Source organism: Prionailurus viverrinus, chromosome D4, assembly GCF_022837055.1.
Source record: "Prionailurus viverrinus isolate Anna chromosome D4, UM_Priviv_1.0, whole genome shotgun sequence".
NCBI lineage: Eukaryota > Metazoa > Chordata > Mammalia > Carnivora > Felidae > Prionailurus > Prionailurus viverrinus.
The window spans coordinates 3,872,911-3,895,959 of record NC_062573.1 but is presented as its reverse complement, the minus strand read 5'-3'; the positions used below and the strand labels follow the sequence as shown (position 1 = coordinate 3,895,959).

The window sequence follows — 23,049 nt, the reverse complement described above, 5'->3', positions numbered from 1 at the left end:
TCGTATGCAAATAGGATCTATAAAACTCTGTTTTCCGGGGTACTCTTAAAAGCCTTTACCTCCGGGTGGGCGGGAAGGACTACGGTTTCTCTTCCTCCTCTCTAATTTTCTCCCTGCCCAACCGAATGGCAAACGAAGCTCCACACCATTGGTGCCATTAAAGAGACTCTCAGACTCTTGACTCCTAGTGTCTTGAAGCCCTCCGTTTGAGAAACTCCTTACCCAGCGTTGTTCGCCTTCCCTTCTCCTCGGTTACCCTGTCTGTAAAATGGGGTTAGAAGAGGGACGAGGCCCAATCGGAAGGTCCTAAGCCCCCACCCCCACCGGCTTCCTGCCTCAGTTTCCCAGAGCAAAATGCCGGATTTTGCGGTCTCCCTGCTCTCGGCTGAGTACCTTCTGCAGCCACCAGGTGGCGCGAGGCCACCAGCCTCTAGGCCTGCCCAGGCGTCGACCTTCAGCTACCCTGTCAGGGAAGGACTCAACGTGGCTGCCGCCCCAGGTCTAAGCCCTACCTGACCTGCTTGAAGACAAAGAACGAGAACTCTGGTGCTTTGCCCGCCTCCACTCTGCCGGGTCATGCCACAGCTTCCTCATGGCTGACTCTTCCTCATCACTCCCCTAGTCCCGCCCTACCAATCCTGGCTCATCTGTCAATCCTTGCTTAATTTTTTTTTTTTTAATCCTTATCCTGGCATTTGCACCCCTGCCTGGTCTGACCCCTGCCCACATTTCTCATCACACACCTTCCCTCACCTGCTACACAGGATGCTTTGCAAGGCTTCCTTGCAATTTGAAGGTGGCTGTTCCTTACCAACATTGGTTAATTGTATTGTATCTTTAATCTGTGCTGGCCACTGTTTAGTTTATGTTAACACTGTGTTGTCTAAACCTTACACCTGCTCTATGAGGTAGCTCTGATATTGTCCCTATGATACAATGTTGAAGTCACCCAGCAGTGATGGGGATTCCAAACCCAAACTTGGCTCCTTCCAGCTGGCTTCACCCAACGCAGTCCCAAACTCCTATTCATCTTTCAAGATCCTGTTCAAATATATCCTCAGGGACACTTTTTAAAATACTTCCCACCAGGAGACATCTAGATCTCCTCTGTGTTTCCTTACAGCTTTATTAAGCTAATTGCTTTCCTACCACCATTCCCCAGCCCCAGAGGGAGAGGAAAGCCTTAGTGTGGTGGTGGTGTGAGGGAGGGGGGGGCGGGGCAGAGGTCCTCTGGGTCATACCCTCAGCTCTGGGTTCTAAAATGTGTCAGGACCACATGGTTTTCCTAGGCCTTCCAGAACTTCCCTTTCTATCACAGTCCTCTGGAGATAGTGAGTTCACCTTCCCTGGAGATCCAATCAGAGGCTAAGTGGCACTGCAGAAACCTCCTGAAAGCCAGGGGTTTCAGTGGTGGACAGATTCTAAGTTGACCCTCAAAGATGGAGAAAAACTTCAGCCAAAAACTTAGCCCTTGGAAGCAACATCCTCCTCCTTAGACTCCAGCTTTGTTGTCACTTCCTCCTAAAAGCTTTTCTAGATATGACTAGTCAAATCCCTTTATTCTCTCATCATTATAACCCCAGCTGCTAAGCACAGAGCCTAGACATAGTAGACATTGAATAAATAATTGCTGACTGGGTAAAAGGATGAATAAGACAAATCTGACTTTTCTACTTAGTAACTGTGACCTTGGGTGTGTTACATCTAATCCTCAAAGTCCTGGTTTCTCAGGGGGAGGGAGGGAATAGACATAGTTGCTACCTCACAGGATTGTTATGAGAATTAAATAATATGATGCATGCAGGGGCGCCTGGGTGGCTCTGAGAGTTAAGCGTCCAACTCTTGATCTGAGATCAGGTCTTGATCTCAGGGTCATGAATTCAAGCCCCACGTTGGACTCTCCTGGGCGTAAAGCCTACTTACAAAAATATATGGGGTGCCTGGATGGCTCAGTCGGTTAAGTGTCCAACTTCAACTCAGGTCATGATCTCACCATTCGTGAGTTTGAGCCCCGCATCCAGCTCTGTACTGCCAGCTCAGAGCCTGGAGCCTGCTTCAGATTCTGTATCTCCCTCTCTCTCTGCTTCCCGCCTACCCTCCACCCCCCCCCCCATACTCTGGCGCGCTCTCTCTCAAAAATAAACATTTAAAAATTTTTTTTAATAAAAGTAATATGAGGCATGCAGAGCAATTGATATTAGGCCTAACCTAATAAATGGAACCTGTTACTATTGTTAAAGAGCTATCCTGGGGCACCTGCATGGCTCAGTTGGTTGAGCGTCCAACTTCAGCCTAGGTCATGGTCTCGTTCCTGGGTTTGAGCCCTGCATCGGACTCTGTGCTGACAGCTCAGGGCCTGGAACCTGTTTCAGATTCTCTCTCTCTCTCTGCCCCTTCTCCACTCATGCTCTGTTTCTCTCTCAATAAAAACATTTTTTTAATTTTTTTTAAAAAAATTTTTTTCAATGTTTATTTATTTTTGGGACAGAGAGAGACAGAGCATGAACGGGGGAGGGGCAGAGAGAGAGGGAGACACAGAATCAGAAACAGGCTCCAGGCTCTGAGCCATCAGCCCAGAGCCTGACGCGGGGCTCGAACTCCCGGACCGCGAGATCATGACCTGGCTGAAGTTGGACGCTTAACCGACTGTGCCACCCAGGCGCCCTTTAAATTTTTTTTTTAAAAAGAGCTATCCCGGGGCGCCTGGGTGGCTCAGTCGGTTGAGCGTCCAACTTCGGCTCAGGTCATGATCTTGTGCTCCGTGAGTTCGAGCCCTGCGTCGGGCTCTGTGCTGACGGCTCAGAGCCTGGAGCCTGCTTCGATTCTATGTCTCCCTCTCTCTCTCTCTGACCCTCCCCCACTCATGCTCTGTCTCTCTCTGCCTCAGAAATAAATAAACATTAAAAAATTTTTTAAATAAATAAATAAATAAATAAATAAATAAATAAATAAATAAATAAATAGAGCTATCCTAATTCCCAGTTACCTGTCTTCTGAAAATACTCCTTGGGAAGAGTCAGCTACCATGAAACTGAGAAAGGTGAGGGAAATGACAATGTACTGAGACGCAGCCACTGTCCTAAACATACAGAGTCCTATGAGGTAGGACCTGTATGGGATGCTTTCCCTACAGTGTCTGCCCTCTCCCCCCAACAATCCTGGGAAGTCAGTACTTTCCCTCAATTTACAAATGAGAAAACAGGCTCAGAAAGACATGGAAAAAACTCCCATCACCACAGGCTTCTGACAGAAGAGCTAGAAAGGAAAGTATCCAAGGATAAGGAGGGATCTTCAGGAGAGTGGTCCTGAGGCCAGAGGCAGACAGACAAACAGGATGAACAGGATAAGACAAGGATAGAGCTAAGGACAAGGCAGGTGTGAGCTCCATTGTGGGCGCTTTCACCTCCACCCTGTGCTTGTGGAGACTAATCAGATCAAGTAACCACACAAACCCACATGTGCACATAAGTTCTACAACTGAGAACACACTTAGAAGTTCCTTGTGCTGTGGGAATACGTGGCAGGGTTCATTTTGGTTGGCGGTGATGATCAGGGGAGGCTTTCTGGGATAAGAAGCATTGAAATAAGAGGAATGAGGAAGAGTGAGTGAGATTGAGCAGAGAGTTTCAGGAGAAAAGAGCATATGCAAAGGCCCCAAGGCCAAGTGAGAACTTAGAGAATCTATTGTGACTGGAGCCTGCTGAGGGACAGGGGGTAGGACCAAAAGGGTGAAAAAGAGGAAACAGAGACCATGGGGCCATACTGTGGGACAGCCAGCAGGGGGCAGAGTTGGGGGAGGTGGACAGTGTCCTTTTTCTTCCAGAGCCTAGCCAGAGTCAGAGCCAGGCTGCATGGGGAGAAAGGTCTGAGAAAGGGAACCCCTGCCTGGTTCTGTTTATTTTAAGTACATTTTGTCTATTATTTGAATAGATAGGACACACATTACAAAAATCCCAGATGCAAAGAAGTATTCAATGAAAAGTAAACCTTTCTCCTTACTGATTCCCAACAACTGTTTTCCCTCCTGAGCAATAACCACCATAATGATTTATTGTGTGTCCATTCACAGTCTATGCACGTAAGAACGCACATACCACATTTATTTTTTTATACTAATCTAGCCCTGATTTTGACATGTCCCCAGATCTCTAGTTATGAAAGAGGCTAATTTGTACTGAACACCTGAAGCATGTGACTCGTTAATGCAGCTCAGAGTTAGGGAGCACCAGACCTTGTGCTAGGTCAGTTGTTCTTCAAACTATAAGTCCCTTAGAGGGCTTGTTGAAACACAGATTGCACAGATCCCTAGAGTTTCTGCTTCCTTAGATCCGGGGTAGGGCCTGAGAATTTGCATTTCTAAGTTCCCAGGTGATGTTGAGGCTGCTAGTCCTGGAACCACACTTTGAGACCACTCAACTAGCTACTCATGCACAAGGTATGTGCACAGTTGACTTCTCTCCCACAAGGGAAGGCGTAAAGGACACAAGGAAACAGACACATCAACTAGAACGTTTCATGTGGGATAAATTCTATGAAGAAAATGAAGAGGGGGAAGGGTTATGCATCAGGGAGAAGTGCTTGAGAGTAGCATTTGGGGTGCATATAAGGGTTCCTTTTTGAGCAGTTAAAGTTTACAAGGGCAGATAAATAGACACACAAGTGGAACTGTCTTGGATCAGGGGAGGGTCACCTACGGAGGCAGCGTGGAGAGGAAAGAGGTGTCTGGTATCCCGGAGTGCGCAGAGGTGCAAGGGCAAGCAAAAGTGCCTGAGAAAGAGCCCCGTGCGAGGTTATACGGGGAATCCGAAAGAAACCGAGAGAGGAGAGAGTTTGGGAAGGAGGCATGATCAAGAGCCATCGATCCTGGGAGGTTAGAGGTGCCGCCTTAGGTGCGGTGACAGGAGGTCCCGAGGACCTCAACTAGCCATCTCCGAGCCAGACCGACAAGCGCTGGAGCGAGAGGAGGGCAGGGAACCTGAGGCGGGGCGACCAGAGGCGGCTCCTTGGGAGTTTTGCTGCCTAGGAATCAGAGAAATGAGCACTCCCTCTTGAGGATGGGGAAGAGGAAGGGTGTTTAAAAGGCAGGAGCTACTGGAGTTTAATTAGGGGTCTACGGGAGGGATCACGGAGGGAAAAGGAAAAGAAACAACGGGAGAGAGAGGTCTGAGTCGTGAGATGGGTAGAGGTGGCGGGGTCTGGGTATTTGGAGAGCTGAAAAGCTCACCTGCTCTGGAAACATCACTCATCTGAACTTCACAACCACTCCAAAAGGAAAGCACTATTTTCTCCATTTTACAGATTAGGAAACTGAGGCTCAAAGAGGTGAAGGGACACGCCCACGATTTCACATCTCACAGAACAGGACCTTCTTCCATGTGTCGACCCCGCGCTCCGCGTTTTGGCCCCGAGGCCCCTGGGGACTCCGAACAAGACCCTTTTTTGTGTCCTGGCAGGGATGCCCTTTGGAGAGCCGCCCAATGGCGAAGAGGCCCCGCAGAGAGAGGGCCGGGCAGGGCGGGGTGCCCCCTCCACCCTAGCTCCGCCCCCGGCAGCGCGGGAGGGGGCGTGGGGCGTGGGGCGGGGGGCGCGCCGCGCGGGCCTCGCTGGCGGCTGCACAGAGCTCACAGTGCGGCCCGCGCTTCCCAGCGTCCGCACTCGGCAGTCCGTGCCCACCGTGCCCATCCCGCCATGGCCGCGGCCGCCCTCCTAACCCGGTCCCGGCCACTGCCCCTGCTCCTGCTGCCGCCGCTGCTGCTGCTGCTGTTGCTGCTGCTGCTGCGCGCCGGCCGGGTGCGCGCTGACAGTAAGGTACGGCGCGGCCCTCTGATCGGGGCTCAGCTCCGCGGGGAGCCGGGCGCGAGGGGGCGCTGTGGCTAGGGTGCCGACCGAGGAGGGTGTCCGGGCCAGGAGCGGAGGACCAGGAGTGGGAGACCCGGCCGGCTCAGCAAGGAAGCCGCTGGGGCCAGGACCCAGGGAGAGGAGCGTGTGGGGGAAGAAGCGCTGAAGATGGTAGGAGTACTTGGGACCTGGGGCCTGAGGAAGGGGCTCCGGGACCCAGTCCAATGCGGGGAGAAGGTCAGCACTGAAACCCAGGGCCAAGGAGAGGGGACCCTGGGAGTTTAGAGGGGGCTCAGACAAGAGATGCAGTCCCCAGCCCAGGAAGGGGATTCCTAGGAGCGCTGGGCAGGGCAGTCTGGAAATCTGGCTGAAAGTTTCCGCGGCAGGCTAACCAGGTGGGGTAGACCCCTGGGTAACTACTAACTACCCAGGGACTCCAGGATTTGCAACAGAGCCGGAGTCAAGGCTTTCAGGCCATGCTGGGCATCCAGAGTCCCTACCCAATAAACCTAGTGGGCTGGCCACTTGCCTGGCCTCTGGTAGTTCTGCTAGGGATCTAATGCGCCTTCTGGAGGACATCGTGTTTCCCTAAGGGACCTGAGCTTTTGTTCTCTGTTGTGGCTGAAAGGATCTGCCCTGGTGTCAAGCAGACCTGAGTTCAAATCCCACTCCATCTCTCATCTGGGTGACATTGGGCCTTTACCTCTCTGAGCCTCCGTTTCCTTGCTTGTAAATACGGAAATAATAATAGTTCCCACTTCCTGCAGTTGGTGTTCTTTAGTGAGGTCATGCCTGTAAAATGTTTAGCACCACACCTGGTACCTAGTAGGTGCCCAATAAATCATACTGTGATTAAGAAATCTTATCAGGGGAACCCAAAAGGAGGTGAGATCCAGAATGTTGAGAGAGCAAGCACTCAGAATCAGTGAGAGCAGGGACCCCTTGAGGGTGTTCTGGAAATGACCCAGGAAGGAGAAGGGGACTGGGAATGAATGAGGGGTGGGAAGAAAGTAGGGCCCTTACTCATACAGCAGGAGAGCAAAGGAGTGACTTCTTTGGTGTCTCTCCAGCCTCTTTCCTGGGTAGAAGGTGAGGCTGCACTGCCCACAAGCAAGGTAAAAGGCAAAAACCACTAGCCACAGGTTAAGTTTATGAGCACTGGGCACTAGCAGACCCTCACCCTGAAGGTTCAGCTCAGGCAGGGTACAAAAACAAGGGAGCCGCAGTCCTGACCATGCACTCCAAAGATAAGAAGGGAATGCATATCATTCCTATTTTACAGATGGGAAACTCGGGTGTATAGAGAAGTGGCCAGCTTGTGAACCCAAAGACCTAGGTTCTGGCCCTTTGTTGTTCTTTGATCGTGTGACCTTGAGCAAGTCACTGCCTGACTCTGGGCTTCAGTTTCCCCATCTGACAAACAATCTCTGTCCAACTTCCTTTCTATGTAGGATCTCTCACATTCCCTGACCTGGCTCAGGTAGGGGAACAGTAAGCAAAAAAAAAAAAAAAAAAAACTCCACATAACCTGATCAATGCTTTGCCCCTCCCATCTCTGGCTGGGAGGAATATTTGGTCCAGGGCATCCTCTGAGCCATGCAGAGGACTGTAGAGCTTGTGGGGGAGGGCTAACATTCAAAACAAAGCAAAGACAAAGAAAACCCAACATGTTGTTTATGTAGTGAGTCAGCCAAACACTTGCTAGGTTGGGTGTGTGTGTGTGTGTGTGTGTGTGTGTGTGTGTAGCTGTTCCAGGGCAAGCTGAGGCTGGTGGGTAGGGAGGTGCACCCTAGAGCCTGCAGGATGCAGCACAGCCCTCCTCAGACACCTCCCACCCCACACCACTTCAGCCAGCTGGGAAAAATAAAAATCAAGTGATGGGTGAATTTACTCTGCATTCCTCAGCACAGCCGGTCTCCTGCTGGCCCTACAGAGAGAGCTGTTTTCATTATCACCCTTTCCCTCCCCCATAACCATCCTTCCTCTCCAAGCCTGTCCTATTTTGGAGAGCGGGGAGCCCTTCGAGGGCCAGCCTGGGACTTGAAGCCTATCTAGGGCCCTAAAGGGTTAAATTGCCCCCCACCTTAGGCTTCCTGCTCCTGGGGGAGTCCAGCCCCCCCACTCCTGCCCCCCACTCTCAGGGGTGCAGGGGCAGCTCAACCCCAGTACTCACCACAGAACTCTGTGGTCTCAGGGAGCTCCTTACTCAGGGTGTTTTAATTTATAGCAAGTGTTTATAGCAAGGTCTCTCCTAAACAGGACTTGGAATTTTCATCTAAGGAGGTGCTTTGTCCAGCACGGGAGTGGGAGAAGGGCTTCACAGATTCCCTGGCATTTCTGAGGGGCTGCCCAGCTTGGAGGGACAGACAGATAACCACATGAAAGCCAGGCATGGCACTTGGTTCTGCTGTATGCCCTTGCAATGTGGCTGAGGATTCCCCTTTGCTACTTCAGTTGCCCCATTTGTGAAGCGTGCCTCACTGCCATGCATCCAGGCGGTGACAGGGGGATGGGGGTCTTTGGTCATCCCTGCTGCTGACCAGGGGCCCAAGGATGGAGGGTAGGCCAAGGCTTGCAGGGACTGGGCCAGGAGAGCAGGAGGGGCTGGCACAGGCAGGCTGTGGTGGCACAGGCTGGATCAGGTGTTCTAGGCCAGGCTGGTCTCCGGGGGCTTTGGTGCTATTGCGCCTCTGCTCGGGGAGTTTCTGCCTGTGGGTGTAATTGAAAACAGCCTCAGGGCAGACAAGGGATACAAATGATGAAGTCCTCCTCCTGTACATAAAGAGTGTGGGGCCAGGTCAGGCCCCACAGGGTCTCTCCACAGGGAAATTCTTGCCCCAACATTCCTGTTGGCTGGGGCACCCAGAAGAAAGTACTGAGAAACATCCTGTGTGCCAAGCCCCACGCCCAGCACTTCAATTCAGAATCTTACACAACCCTGCTGCCAACCTCTATTTGACAGGTTGGAACACTGAGGGTCAAAAGAGTCAGGTTGAGGAGTTTGGAGAATCCTGGGGTTACAGGATTCTCAGCCTTCAGTGGGCATCTAGATGGCCTGGGGAGCCTCAGAGTCTGAGTTAAGAAGTGTGGACTCAGGCCAGGGCACCTGCATTTTCCAAGTGTACTCCAGGTCATTCCAAGGCACATCCTTCCAGTTGAAAACTCATGGAGATATAGGGAGCCATGAAGGTTTGTGGAGCAAGAGAGTAAAGATCATCAAAGGGGAGCTTCTGGAAGATTATGCTGGCAGAGAGGAGGCTGCTGTGTTCCTAGGTAGCAGTTAATGTGGTCTGAACTTGGGCTATCATCATGGAATGGAGAACCAGGGATAGAGATGGGAGATAATTAGGATAAAGAATTGGAAGAACATGACTGATGGCTTGTCCAGTGTAAAAAGGAGGCTCAGATATCTGGGTTGGGTGGGAGGGTAGTTGGACATCAGTTGAGAAAAGATGCTGGGTTCAGTTTTGGATGGCTTAAGTTTGGGGGGTCCTATGCCATCTAGGGAGTGTCCAGCTGGCACTAGGCCCTAGGGGAGGGCTTTGAGGGGGACATGGAGACTGGCTCCCAGTGAGTCTGGGGTGGTCATGTGAAAAGAAGGAAGACTCCACCTCAAGGTAACACAATGTGAATCTGTTCATTTCTATAACATTCTAGAAGTGTAAACCCTCCTCTTCCCACTGTGGCCAGATTTATCCATCTTTCTTCAGAAAAATCTCAAGTACGCCTTCTCACCATCTCATTGGAGGATTTCCTTACAAATACCTAGGGATGTTTTTTGGTTTGTTTGTTTTATTTTGAGAGAAAGGAAAAGGGAGGGGCAGGGATTGAGAGTGAGACAGAGAAGGAGAGCGAGGGAAGGGCAAAAAGAGAAGGAGAGAGAGAATCCCAAGCAGGCTCTGCACTGTCAGTGCAGGGCCCAATGCAGGGCTTGATCCCATGAACTGTGAGATCACAACCTGAGCTGAAATCAAGAGTTGAACGCTTAACTGACTGAGACACCCAGGCACCCCCAAATACCTAGGGATGTTTTTCAGCCTGAGCCACCCACACACTTCTGGGGTCTCTGGCAGCAGGTGTGTGCTGAGGAGGCCGTAGAAAGAGATGTGATGTGATGCAGGGACTTTGCTGCTTCACAACAGCTCCAGCCCTCGTGCCAAGGGCAGGGTGGGCCAGGTCCTATACCATCCCCTGTGACCCAACCCAGGGCCCTCTTTTCTGTCCCAGCTCAATTGTTGTTGGAGAAGCCCTTGCCTATTGACTATGGGTGGTCATGGGAGGAACAGCAAGTAAGCCAAAGTTTTAGAGTCAGGCTGTTCTTAGTGACCCTGGACAAGCCTCTAGCCTTCTCTGATGCTCAGATTTCTCCTCTGTAAGAGGGGGCTGTGATGAGAGCAAAGAGAGGTAGAAAATGACGTGCAAACATGAGGGAGGGTTGTTGGCGGCTACTTGAATAGCACGTACCCCTTAAAGAGCAGTTACTCTGTGCCAGGCTTGGTGCCAGGCGCTTTGCATGCATTTTGACTCATTTCAGCCTCAGGTCAAGTTTACGAGGCAGAGATTATCCTCCCCGTTTTATGGAGGAGGACGCAGAGACTCAGAGGGGTCAAGGCCATGCAGGGAAATGGAGGAGCTGGGATTTGAGTCTGGGCTTGGCTCCTCACCATGGTGCCTTGCTGCCTCCAATCAAGCACCGCCGGCCCCAGTAATCACCGAAGGGAGGGCCTTGCCTAGGTTCCTGGCAGCTGGGGCTGGGAGCAGAGGCCCTCTTCCGACTCCTGGCCGGTATCAGGGCTTTGGCCGCCCCCCTCAGGATGTAGCACCTCATCTGAGGAGACAAGGAATATTGCAATCTGATGTGGAGGCTGGTGGGGGTGGACGTTGGGATTATGAGTGGGTCCCCAGGAGGAAGCCTCTCTGGCCTGGCCACACAGAGCACATCCATATCCACCCACTGGGGAGTGGCTGGGGGTGGCTGGAGGTCCCGGCAGATCTGGGAAGGGGGCCCAGGAGTCTCGAACGGAAGGCTTAAGGCACTGGCCGAGATTTAAGGAATGTGCAGGACCCCTAGCCTGGCTGTCAGCGTTCACAGGCAGGGGAGAATTGTCCCAAAGTGCCCAGGGTACACTCTGCCCACAGAGGGCCCAGGACAAAGCTACTGGTAGCTTCCTCCTTCCCCACCCTCCTTGTCCCCCAGGGGACTGGAAGTCTACCCAAACTGGGCTCTAATCCCCTTGAACAAGTCATTTGATGGTTCCAGGGCATCTGTAAGACCCTCCAAGAATATCTACCACTGCATATACATAGAGAAACAAGCAGGAAAATGACCCCCTTTCAGGATTATTGGTAGTAATAACAACAGCTACAGTAAACAGACTGTACTGTGGGCTCCTGGCACTAGACTGAGCATAATCCTGGCATTCCATCTCTCAGTCCTTTGTTGGGCAGACACTAGTAGTACCCTCATTTTACAGATGAGGAAACTGAGGCACAGAGAGATTAAGTAATCTACCCAAGAACACACAGCTGTAGGTGGCCCATGGTTGTTGCCTAACCACTGCCCCCACGCTTCCCCAGCACTTAGTGAGTTCTTAGTAAATGTCACCTCCGAGGTCTGTGACCATCTCTCCACAAGGCAGCCCGATAATAATAATAATAATAATAATAATAATAATAATACAACTTTTCATAATGCAGATCTGAACCTGGCTCTCTCCTGCTTAAAATCTTTCCGTGAGGGGCGCCTGGGTGGCGCAGTCGGTTAAGCGTCCGACTTCAGCCAGGTCACGATCTCGCGGTCCGTGAGTTCGAGCCCCGCGTCGGGCTCTGGGCTGATGGCTCAGAGCCTGGAGCCTGTTTCCGATTCTGTGTCTCCCTCTCTCTCTGCCCCTCCCCCGTTCATGCTCTGTCTCTCTCTGTCCCAAAAAATAAACGTTGAAAAAAAAATTAAAAAAAAAAAATCTTTCCGTGACTCCCCAGTGTTTTCAGGAAGAAACCAAGATCCCCAACCAGCTTTCAGGGCCCTCCACAAGCTGGTCTCTGCCATCCCCGGGTTCCTGCAAGTACCAGCCAAAATGATTCTCCCTCAGATCCCCAAGTGCCAGGCCATTTCTCATCTTTACATATCTGATTTGCTGTCCCTCGAATGCCCTTCTCCTCCTTAAAGACGCCCCCCAAGGGTGCCCTCCTCTGAGCAGTCTTCATGGGTGTCTTCCTCTGTGTTCTCAGAGCCTACTCTGCCAGCTTCTCATATAGCAGGAAAGCTCAAGAATGTATCTCAACCTATTTCTTCTGCACCTCCAGCTGTTACCCAGGGTCCAACAGAGGCCAGAGGCCCAAACAGGTGTCTGACAGCTCAGAACAGATATGGGGTGCCTTTGGCCCTTCCTCCAAGGGCCCTGCGACATTCAAGGGCACTGGGGTTGGCAGGAAGCCCAAGGGAGCCATAAACTGAGTCCTGGTTACTTCAGTGAGAGCTAAGTAGCCATGAGGCCTGGGGTGTTTGTTGGTTGAGCCTTGGGGAGCTGTGTTCCAAGAGCCTGGAGCCCAGAGTAGGCTGGCTGAGCCAAATAGGGAGTGGCCAGAAAGGCTGAGCTGCTCACCATCTCACAGCTACTAACCCAGGTTGCAGACACCATGGTCTTAGCCCTGTGCTCTAGCATTTCTGCAAAATGCAGGCTTATTTATCCAACAGATATTTACAGAGCATCTACTATAGGCCATGCAGGCACTATTCTGTGGTATAGGAGAGAACTGAACAAAGTCCCTTTCTCTAATGGTTCCTTCAGTAGAGTAAGAAAAAAACAAGCAAACACAAATATAATACTTCAGATGGTAATAGGTATAATAAACAAAAACAAAGCCACTAGATAAGGGGACAGAGTAAGGGGAGGTGGGTTAGTCTGGAAGGCTTCTCCGAGGAGGTGATGTGTAAGTAACATGAGGGAATAAGCCAAGGGAGTATCAGGGGAACAAGGGTTTCAGGATGAGGGTATCACATCTGCAAAGGCTGGAATGGAGTAACCCAAAGGAAGGAAAGGGTGACAAGAGGAAGGGCTGAGAAGAGGCTGTCAGTTCAAGTAGGCCTTGAAGACCATGGTAAAGACTTTGGAGGTAACTAGCCCCCTCATACACAGATATTATTAAAGGATGTGATGCACATGAAAACCGGGGTGTAGTAAGTGCCCGATAAAAGTTCTTCATATCTTTTACTATTGTGATAAAATACACATGATATTTACCATTTTAAAGTGTACGATTCAGTGGCATTTAGTACATTCACAATGTTGTGCAACCATCACCACTACTTAGTTCCAGAACATTTTCAATTACTCCAAAAGGAAACCCCGTGCCCATTGAGCAGTCTTTCCCCATTTCCCCTCTCCCAAGTCCTGGCAACCACTAATCTGCTTTGTGTCTGTGGATCTGCCTAGCCTGGATATTAATAAACGGAGTCATACAATATGTGGCCTTTTGCGTCTGGCTTCTATCACTTAGCAGCATGTTGGCAAGGTTCATCCAAGTTGTAGCATGCATCCATACTTCATTCATTTTTTGACTCAGTAATATTCCACTGTATAGACGCACCACTTTTGTTTACCCATCAGCGGATGGACATTTGGATTGGTTCCACCTCATAAGTATTGTGAATCCTGCAGCTGTGAACATTCATGCACAAGTCTTTGTTTGAATACCTGTCTTCTGTTCTTTGGGGAAGTCATCTTTAGATAATAATTCTATCTAGAAGGTGAATTATTGGGTCCTGTGGTAATTCCATGTTTTGTTTTGTTTTGTTTTGTTTTTAAATTTTTTTTTTAACGTTTATTTATTTTTGAGACAGAGAGAGACAGAGCATGAACAGGGGAGGGGCAGAGAGAGAGGGAGACACAGAATCGGAAACAGGCTCCAGGCTCTGAGCCATCAGCCCAGTGTTTTGTTTTTTTTAAGAGTTAAAAAAAATTTTTTTTTAGAGTAATCTCTACAACTAGTGTGGGGCTCGAACTCACAACCCCGAGATCAAGAAGCATGGGCTCAACTGCGTGAGCCAGCCAGGCACCCCAAAGGCCAAGGGCACTGGATTGTGCTACCTGTCCCAAGTGCCTCCTCCTGGCTCCTCCTCCCTCCTCCTTCTCCCCCCCAGCACTGGCCTTCGGCTCACCGGAGCCCCTCTTGCAGGTGTTTGGTGACATGGACCAGGTGCGAATGACCTCAGAGGGCTCTGACTGCCGCTGCAAGTGCATCATGCGGCCGCTGAGCAAGGACGCGTGCAGCCGGGTGCGCAGCGGGCGGGCACGGGTGGAGGACTTCTACACTGTGGAGACCGTGAGCTCAGGGACCGACTGCCGCTGCTCTTGCACGGCGCCACCCTCCTCACTCAACCCCTGCGAGAACGAGTGGAAGATGGAGAAGCTCAAGAAGCAGGCACCGGAGCTCCTCAAGGTAGACTTTCTGGGACCGGGGGGCAGGGAACGCCTCCTGGGTGAGTATCTAGCGTGGGCTGTCCTTTCAGTGAAAAGTCCACACGCTCTGGGTGGCTGCTGTTGTTACCCCATTTCACAGGGGAGGAAACCGAGGTTCCCTGAAGGGAAAGCCACTTCTTGCCCAGTACTATTTTCCAGTAAGTGATGGAGGCGGCGTTTACACAGTTTACCCTGTGTTCTAGCAGGTGTGCAAAATGCAGGCTCCTTTATGCAACAGATATTTACAGAGCACCTACCACCGGCCAGGCGGCACTGTTCTGGGGATAAAGGGGGGGACTCATCGTGCCTTGAGTAAGGGAGACAGAAAATAAGCAAACAGATATATACTCTATCACCTAGTTCAGTGTCCTATATTGTACCCAAACCAGTTCATCTGTCAGCACCTTAGAATATAGTATTTTAAATTTTAAGTTTTGTGGCATTTTATTGTTTTTAATGTAATGATACCACTTCCCATATTCAAGCACCACCTGCATACCAGATGTTGTGCTAAGCTCATTTTACACATTTTTTTCCCTCTAAATTCTTGAACCATTCTGGGAAATATGGAATCACTGTCCTCGTTTTATACTGAGGTTTGGGAAGTTAGGTGACACAAGTTATGTGTGGCCCAAGCTCTCACATAATGGCAGGTAGCTTCGGGGTCTAAACCATACTTTTATATAAATTTTATGCTTACCTCCCTCCAGCCACCTCCATAGGCAGATCAGAAAGAAGCCCCACCTCCAGGGACACCGCCCCATGCCAGGGCCTACCACCAGGACACATGGCTTGAATAGGCATGTGCAGGCTAGATCACAGTCCCCACAGCCAGCCAGGCACCTTTGTGGCATTCATGACACACCCAGCTCTGTGCTTGGTGGGGCTGGGATTTGAACGACTTCCTGCTGTATCCAAAGCCTGTGTTCTACACAAGGTTACTCTCCTGTTTTCCTTTCTGTAATGGACCAGATAAACTTGCTTGCTGTCTTTTGAGAGTATCTTTTTCTTTTACAATTTCTTCCAAACATATGAGTATCTATGTTGCCTTTTTTGGTATCAAGAACTGTGAAATTGACTGAGATGTTACCATACTTCTAAGGTAACAAGTCAGCCTGCCCGTTTCATGGATGCTGGCAGAAGACACAAGCCTCCTGGGTCAGAGACTAAGGACTTTATTACTCACAGCAGCCAGAGTATCTACATTTTCTTGAACTGATTCTTCCAGCTCCAGTTCCCATGGGATGATACAGTGAAGACCAGATAACACCTGCACACACAGTGGGGTGTTTCTCAAGAGTGGAGCCCCAAGCTTAAAAAATCCAAAACTTTTATAATGGGCACTGAGCACACCTTCCCGACTCTGGAGGGAAACACTCTATGTTCCAAGATTGCTCACCATACAATAAGATGTCCTGGAACAAACACAGGCAGCACCTCTGCATGCAAGACATGCAGAAAAAAGCAAGAGACCCGTGAAAAATGGTCTCCCACATTTGGCGAAAAATATTTTCTTTAAATTTAACTTTAGTTTTATTTTTGTAACAACTAAATGGATACCAAAACTCTCAAAGCTGGGATAGGATTGAATTTGAGGACAAGTTACCTCTTAACAACTTGTCAGTCCCCGGAATGCACTGTCTCCCTGAGGCTTCACTAGGGTTCTGCAGACTTGGGGCACTGAGGCCATAGGGACAAACCCCAACTTCTGTTCAAGCCCACTTCTCATTAACTAAATTGTAAGCATACTTTACATGAGGATACACAAAACCTTTTCATACATTCTGGCTAATTTAATCCTTGCCACAGCCCTTTGGAGAGCAAACTTATGGTCCTAGCTTTACTTGTGGAGGAATCTGAGGCCCAGAGAGGGATTGTGACTTGCTCTCAGCCAGGAGCCCATTGTCCCTTAGGTCTTTTCAGTACACAGCAGCCATGATGGTTTTCATTCAGTCTTGTAGGACCGGAGTAGGGTAGCAGTGAGATTGACCCAGTAGGTGGTATTGTAGGAGGAAGAGAGGAGGAGAAAATACTGTGTCTCATTCACACTGTAGGTGCAGGGGCAGGTACCTGAGAGGTACCCAGAAAACCCCAAGAGAGAGGTGCAGAGGCAGTATGAGACAGGGCTGAGGCCTCTCTCATTAGGCTCGGCAACTTGTCCTTCAGCAGAAGCCTGTCTATGGGAAGCCCCCCAGGAGAGGAGGTTAAGGGAAGCCCATGGAGGAGGGGAAGCAGGGCACACCCATGCTATATCCTCCCGTCTCTACCCCAGCCCTTTCAAGCTAAGAACTTCGGCTGTGATTTGGTCTTTGTTGCATGACTCTGAGTAGGAGGGAGAGGATTTTTAGATTCCCTTTCTTGGGGAGGTTAGTGACAGGTGCATACCTTTTACCTCTTCACTCCCTTTCCTTCTGGACATGAACTAGACATGGGCCCACCCTTGAGGAATCCCCAGTCCTATGGGGACACAGCTCCTGATTCCAACAATGTCAGTGTCATTGGTGCTGGGCCACCGGATGTCCCAGGACTGTGGGAACCCAGAAGAGGAGGTAACATTAGAGCTGGGCTTTGAGGGCTTGGTAGGAGTCCCTCAGGCAGAGAAGAAATGAGGGTATTATGGGTGACAGCAGGTGGAGTGGATGTGGCCCAGGATGGCTCTCTGCACTGTCTCTGCTCCAGCCCCACTAGCCACCTGTCAATTCCTCCAGCATCGGGTTTCTCAAACTATCTGTGGTGAAAGACAATTTTTTTTAAAGTTATATACCCAGAAGATGCATTACTGTGCCGAAAGCATGAACAGATTTATGGCTCTTGTTATTTATTACCAGTTTTCTTTTCTTTTTTAATTTTTTTAATGTTTTTATTTATTTTTGAGACAGAGAGAGACAGAGCATGAGCAGGGGAGGGGCAGAGAGAGAGGGAGACACAGAATCCAAAGCAGGCTCCAGGCTCTGAGCCGTCAGCACAGAACCTGACACGGGGCTTGAACTCACGGACTGTGAGATCATGACCTGAGCTGAAGTCGGATGCTTGACCAACTGAGCCACCCAGGTGCCCCAAGACAAATTTTTAAAAAATAAGAACCAGGGTGCCTGGGTGGCTCAGTCAGTTAAGCGTCCGACTCTTGATTTTGGCTCAGGTCATGATCTCAGGGTTCATGAGTTTGAGCCCCGCATCAGTGCAGAGCCTCCTTGGGATTCTCTCTCTCTCTCTTTGCCCCTCCCCACTCATGCTTTCTGAGTCTCTCAAAATAAATAAACTTAAGTGTTTTTGTTTTTTTTTTTTCAAAAAAGGCAGCCTTTACAATTTTTTTTAAATAAAAAAATAAAGGGGCACCTGGGTGGCTTAGTCGGTTAAGCGGCCGACTTCGGCTCAGGTCATGATCTCACGGTCAGTGAGTTCAAGCCCCGCGTCAGGCTCTGTGCAGACAGCTCAGAGCCTGGAGCCTGTTTCAGATTCTGTGTCTCCCTCTCTCTGACCCTCCCCCGTTCATGCTCTGTCTCTCTCTGTCTCAAAAATAAATAAACGTTAAAAAAAAAATTTTTTTTTAATAAATAAAAAAATAAAAACAAGAACCAATACTTTTGGAAAATGCCATAAAAATGAATTATTCGAAAAATGAAACAGAAAACAGACATGCAAAATACAAATCCAGTGTTTTACTAGTAGAGCCAACAGATTAAAAATTTCTTTGTCAAAGGGATCTGAAAGTTTGTAAAAGTCTACTCCCACTTTTTTGTCATTACCTTATTATAGATGAGCGACAAATAGCTTGGGCCAGTGCTGGTCTGCAGACCACACTTCGGTAGCATGGCCCAAACACACCGTGTTTCTTCTTCCCTCCCGCTCTTTATACAAACTGTTCCCTTGGCCTGGATTGCCCTTCTCCTGCCTTCTTTGCCTAATTTGGGCTCCTCCTGCGGAGCTCAGCTCAAACAAAACTCCCTCCCGGCATACTTTACTAATCCACATCTGCTCCTAGACAAGGTCAGCGTCCTCACATTAATGATCTGGGCACCTCTCTGTTGCGCTCTGTTCTTTGACAGCCTGTGAAGGACCATGAAGGCTTGTGTCTATCTTACTCATCACTGTTCTTAGTTCCTGGCCCACAGGAAACACTTGCTGAGGCCATTGAGGTTACATGGGCAGAGCATAGAGGGCTCGAATGCCAGGCTTAAGAAGTAAAAAGTCATACATGAGCACTGGGGAGCCATGACAAGCTATCTAGCAGCAGAGAGACCCAAGGTCAAAGCTGTGTTTTGGAAAGCTAGTTTGGGTCACCATGAAGGCAGTAGACTGAAGCTGGGAGGATCCCCTTTAGTATCCTGGAATAGTATCACTATTGCTGGTATTCATGAAGCCCTAAGCAGCATGCCCACTCTGCAGAGCCCTGTCCAGACACTACTGCTCCTGACCACAGCCCTATTGCCTCATTTCACAGAGAAGGACGCCAAAGCACACACGAGTCTGTGTGCATGGTTCTCAGACTGTGCTCCCCTGAGCCCAAGGGGTACCGAGCAACTCTTCAGGGTCTGAGCTAGGTTACAGGGGAGCAGACAAGACTCAAGGCCCAACCCTTGCTTCCGTAAGACTTCTCCACTCCCTTTTTCCATTTTAGAGATCAATGCCTACTCAAAGAAAAGATCTCTGGCTTAAAACAACTTGAACACCCCTGGGAGAGTGGGAGTAAAACTGTTTTGGAAACAGCTGGCCAGGGTCAGACAGGAGCGCTGGCTTGCTCAGACCCTGAGAAATGCTGCAGGACTCAGCGTAGGGCCATGTGAGAGGGTGGGCTGAAGAAACAGCCCTCCTCAAGAAGCCAGGGGAAGCTGATTTCCAGCCAGCCCCCTGTGCCCTGGTTTCCCTGACACTCACTGGCATCTTGGCCATCTGGAAAGGTCATATCCTGATGACGTGTGATGGAGATAGGAAGAGGAGGGACATCTGCAGGGAGGAGCCCTGCGCTGGACACGGGTGACACAGAATCTGCCACTGGTCTGTTTGTTGTGCAAGCTCCTCCCTTCTCTTGGCCTCCGTTTCCCCATCTGAACACAAGAAGGAATGGTAAAGCATGATAGGAGAGAGGTTTTGGTGTATATCAATCTGGGATCTGCTGCCGGCCCCACCATTTAACAACTGGGTGGCTTTGGACAAGTCACTTCACCTAAGCTTCAATGTCCTACTCTGTAAGATGAAAATAAAAGTTTTCCAGACTTTGTCGGAGTGCCCAACTGGTTTGGTCCGTAGGGCATGGGACTCTTGACCTCAGGTCATGAGTTTGAGCCCCATGTTGGGCACAGAGATTACGAAAAGGAAGGAAGGAAGGAAGGAAGGAAGGAAGGAAGGAAGGAAAAGTTGTCCAGACCTTGTCTTTGGGTCCCAAGGTGCAGACTCTGAGGCAAGTGATTCGTGTGCTGGTGATTTATTCTGAAAAGCCCAGGAGAAGCTGGTACCAAAGAGGTGGAGGAGGGAAGAGAAGGAAGCCCAGTAGGGTGTGGTCTCAGGCCAAGCATCAGCTTCAGCCCCAGGGGATGCTGGAGTGTGAATGACAGCCCAGTTGTCCCCCACTGGGGCTAGGGAGCTGGGCTTTTCAATGCCCATACCTGCCAGGCATTGCCTAAGGACTGCCCCGGGAGGACATACGCTCCCAGGCACTTTGGGGACACAGAAGCTCTTTGAAGAGGGTCACAGATGCAGGCTGTTAAAAAGGAGGCACATGAGGGGCGCCTGGGTGGCGCAGTCGGTTAAGCATCCGACTTCAGCCAGGTCACGATCTCGCGGTCCGTGAATTCGAGCCCCGCGTCAGGCTCTGGGCTGATGGCTCAGAGCCTGGAGCCTGTTTCCGATTCTGTGTCTCCCTCTCTCTCTGCCCCTCCCCCATTCATGCTCTGTCTCTCTCTGTCCCAAAAATAAATAAAAAACGTTGAAAAAAAAATTAAAAAAAAAAAAAAAAAAAAGGAGGCACGTGGAAGCCAGGTATGGGCACAAGAAATAGGTAAGAGGGATCCCAGGGCATGTACATTGATCTCCAGTGTCCACACACCCCGTGGGGTTGTCCTGAGGACTAAGTGAAACAGCTCGTTAAAGCCCCTAACACCGTACCTGCCTTGGGATAAGAGTTCAAGAATGGAATCCACTGCTTTTCTCATTATTATTAGCAAGCTGGGTCCAATGGGTGCTGAGGCCCCATGAGGCCATTCCAAGTGGTAGAGCTCCTTTTGCATCATATGTGCCTGATCCTGTGTTCTGCCCTTACCCTAACCCTCTCACCCTTTCCTGGGCAGCTACAGTCCATGGTGGATCTCCTGGAGGGCACCTTGTACAGCATGGACCTGATGAAAGTGCACGCCTATGTCCACAAGGTGGCCTCCCAGATGAACACACTGGAAGAGGTAAGGGCAGAGCTCTACCCAGGAGCCAGGCTGGGTCAACACTGGACGCCAAGGGTAGTGTCTGAAGGGGCCTGGGCAATTCTGCCTTGACCCTGGTGGCTGTTGAAAACTGGACTCCAGCAGGCAGCTGGGAGAGAGAGCTGTAGGCCTCTGGGTCCAGACTTCGGAAAAGCGGTCTGACTGGGCTCGTGGGCCTACAGGAAGCTGGAAGGCTGGGTGGAGAAACTGAGGCACTGGCTGACTACATGAAAGGGATGTGGAGTAGGGCTGGTTGGAACTTGCAGTTGCCCTCAGTTCACCAAGACCAAGACTCATACATTACACAAGTCCAGGGCTACCTGTCGCATAAAATGCCACATAAAAGTACAGGACTGGCCAAGCCCACCAGGGTAGGGCTTATTAGGACAGCATGGCGGTCCCAGTACCCACTTGCAGCAGACGCATCTTCTGGTCAAGTGCAAATGTGCTGGACGGCTAGGCAGGTGGCCAGGACTGCCCCCTGAGGACAGCGACAGAGCTGGACAATCCTGGGGCGTCCACGCTGCAGGTTCAAGGTTTACTGGCACACATCTCTGCTGGCACAGCCCGGCCTCCGCCTGTTTCCTGCATCCGGCCCCTGCTGGGCTGCCGGGAGCCTGGGGCCTTGCAGCTGCCAGGAGCGGGTGTGGGGGCTTCCTTTCCCAGCTTCCTTTCCAGAGGGAGGGGGCACCTGGGCATCCTGTGCCCCTGGGTGAGAGATTAACCCCTTGGTCTCCCCAAAGCTGGGGTCACAGTGGCTTCAATTATCCAAAAAGTGTTTGGCGTGTATCTACCGTGTGCCAGGCCCTTGCCGGCATGGGAGTCAGGTAATGGTTGTTGGACTGCTACCGTGCGCCGGTGTTTTCTGTGCCCCTCGTACATGCCAGGCTCTCCTGATGCCAGCTCCGTGGTTATCCGTCTTTGGCCTTTCCTCCCGTAATCTTAGGAAATGTTAACTCGCTTCGTGGAACTAGGAGCCAGGCGATCTGGAGAGTGTATCTGCTGTGGCTGGAACAAATCAGAAATGGTTTCCGTAGCCACAAAGAAATGATTTTTTAATTGTCTTCTGTTTCGCATTATCTGCGCTTTGCTTCTGTTCACTAGGCGAAAACTAAAAAAAAAAAAAAAAAAAAAAAGCAAACAAAAAAAACCCCTTGTTGCTAACTCTGAGTGGAAGTGGAGAAAACAGCCTCACTTGGGAGGAACTGGCTCCCTCTGCCCAAGGGAAAAACATCACTCATTCACTTTTTAAATAAGACATGAATGATCACATGGCCTCTGGGCAGCATGCTTTATCCACCCAGGCCTGCTGGTGCCACTGTCTGTACCCTTGGGCCCTGCTCAGGAGACGGGCAGTGAAGCTGGGGTGTCCCCTCCAGGGAGGCAGGGGGTGGGGAGTGGCTCTCAGAGGAGGCTAGAAAGACCTTGATTAAGGTCCTGCCCCACAGAGCGTCAAGGTGAACCTGAGCAGGGAGAACGAGGTGGTGAAGGAGGGCATGCGCCATCTCAGTGAGCAGCTGAAGCGCTATGAGAATCACTCGGCCATCATGATGGGCATCAAGAAGGAGCTCTCCAGCCTGGGCCTCCAGCTGCTGCAGAAGGACGCTGCCACGGTCCCAGATGCTGCCCCAGCCCCCGGCCCTGCTAGCAAGGCTCAGGTGAGGCCATGGCTCTGGTGATGGGGCCAGAAGGTGGGTGGACTTGGGAACACAGTGTGCCAAGGACCTCAGTCCCAGGAACCAGCTGGATGGGGGTTTGAGATCATAGGAGAGGGCTGAGGGTTAGCACAGCTCGAGAGTCCACGGCAGGGTTGGGGGCAGGGGTTGCTGGCATACAGCGAGCACGGTTGACAGAGGTAAGCTGGGAGCAGATGTGGGGATCCAGCCGAGGGGTGTGTTTGCTGAGACAGGTGTTTGGCGGCATCCAAGGCATTTCCGTTTCCAAACTAGTGGGGACAAGGCTGTAGAGAGGACCCTCCCTGCCTGGTCCTGGGGATGGGCTGCAGCAAAACCACTTTTAGCCTCCCTTGCTGTGGCTGGACCCCTGGCTGGGTCAGGCCTGCTCGGGGGTAGGTGGGCAATGCCTCGGGGAACCCTGCAGACTAACACCACTTCATCAACCCAGTCTGGAGTGGAGAATTCCTACAGCAAGTACCCAGGCGTTCCATACTCAAGCTCAGCAGAAAGTGAGCAGAGACAACAGACAGAGCCATCCAAGACATAGAACACACCTTTATGTGCATTTGAAAAAGGCCCTTCTTGGGGCGTCTGGGTGGCTCAGTTGGTTGAGCGTCCGACTCTTGGTTTCAGCTCAGGTCATGATCTCACAGTTCATGGGTTTAA

At 50.8% G+C, this 23,049-nt stretch overlaps 1 protein-coding gene across 2 annotated transcripts in view; it reads left to right on the top strand.

The window, feature by feature from the left end:
• Nucleotides 1-5,582: 5,582 nt before the first annotated feature.
• OLFML2A (olfactomedin like 2A) overlaps nt 5,583-23,049 on the top strand; it is a 28,777-nt gene continuing 11,310 nt past the window's right edge. Inside the window, exons 1-4 of one of the 2 annotated variants that reach the window (XM_047830359.1) lie at nt 5,583-5,808; nt 14,014-14,277; nt 20,582-20,689; nt 22,156-22,365. In XM_047830359.1, the coding sequence (XP_047686315.1) occupies nt 5,689-5,808; nt 14,014-14,277; nt 20,582-20,689; nt 22,156-22,365 (702 nt within the window). In that variant the 5' untranslated portion in view covers nt 5,583-5,688. Of the gene's footprint in view, nt 5,809-5,886; nt 6,010-14,013; nt 14,278-20,581; nt 20,690-22,155; nt 22,366-23,049 lie in introns of those variants that run through there. The other variant, XM_047830360.1, reaches the window with a different exon arrangement.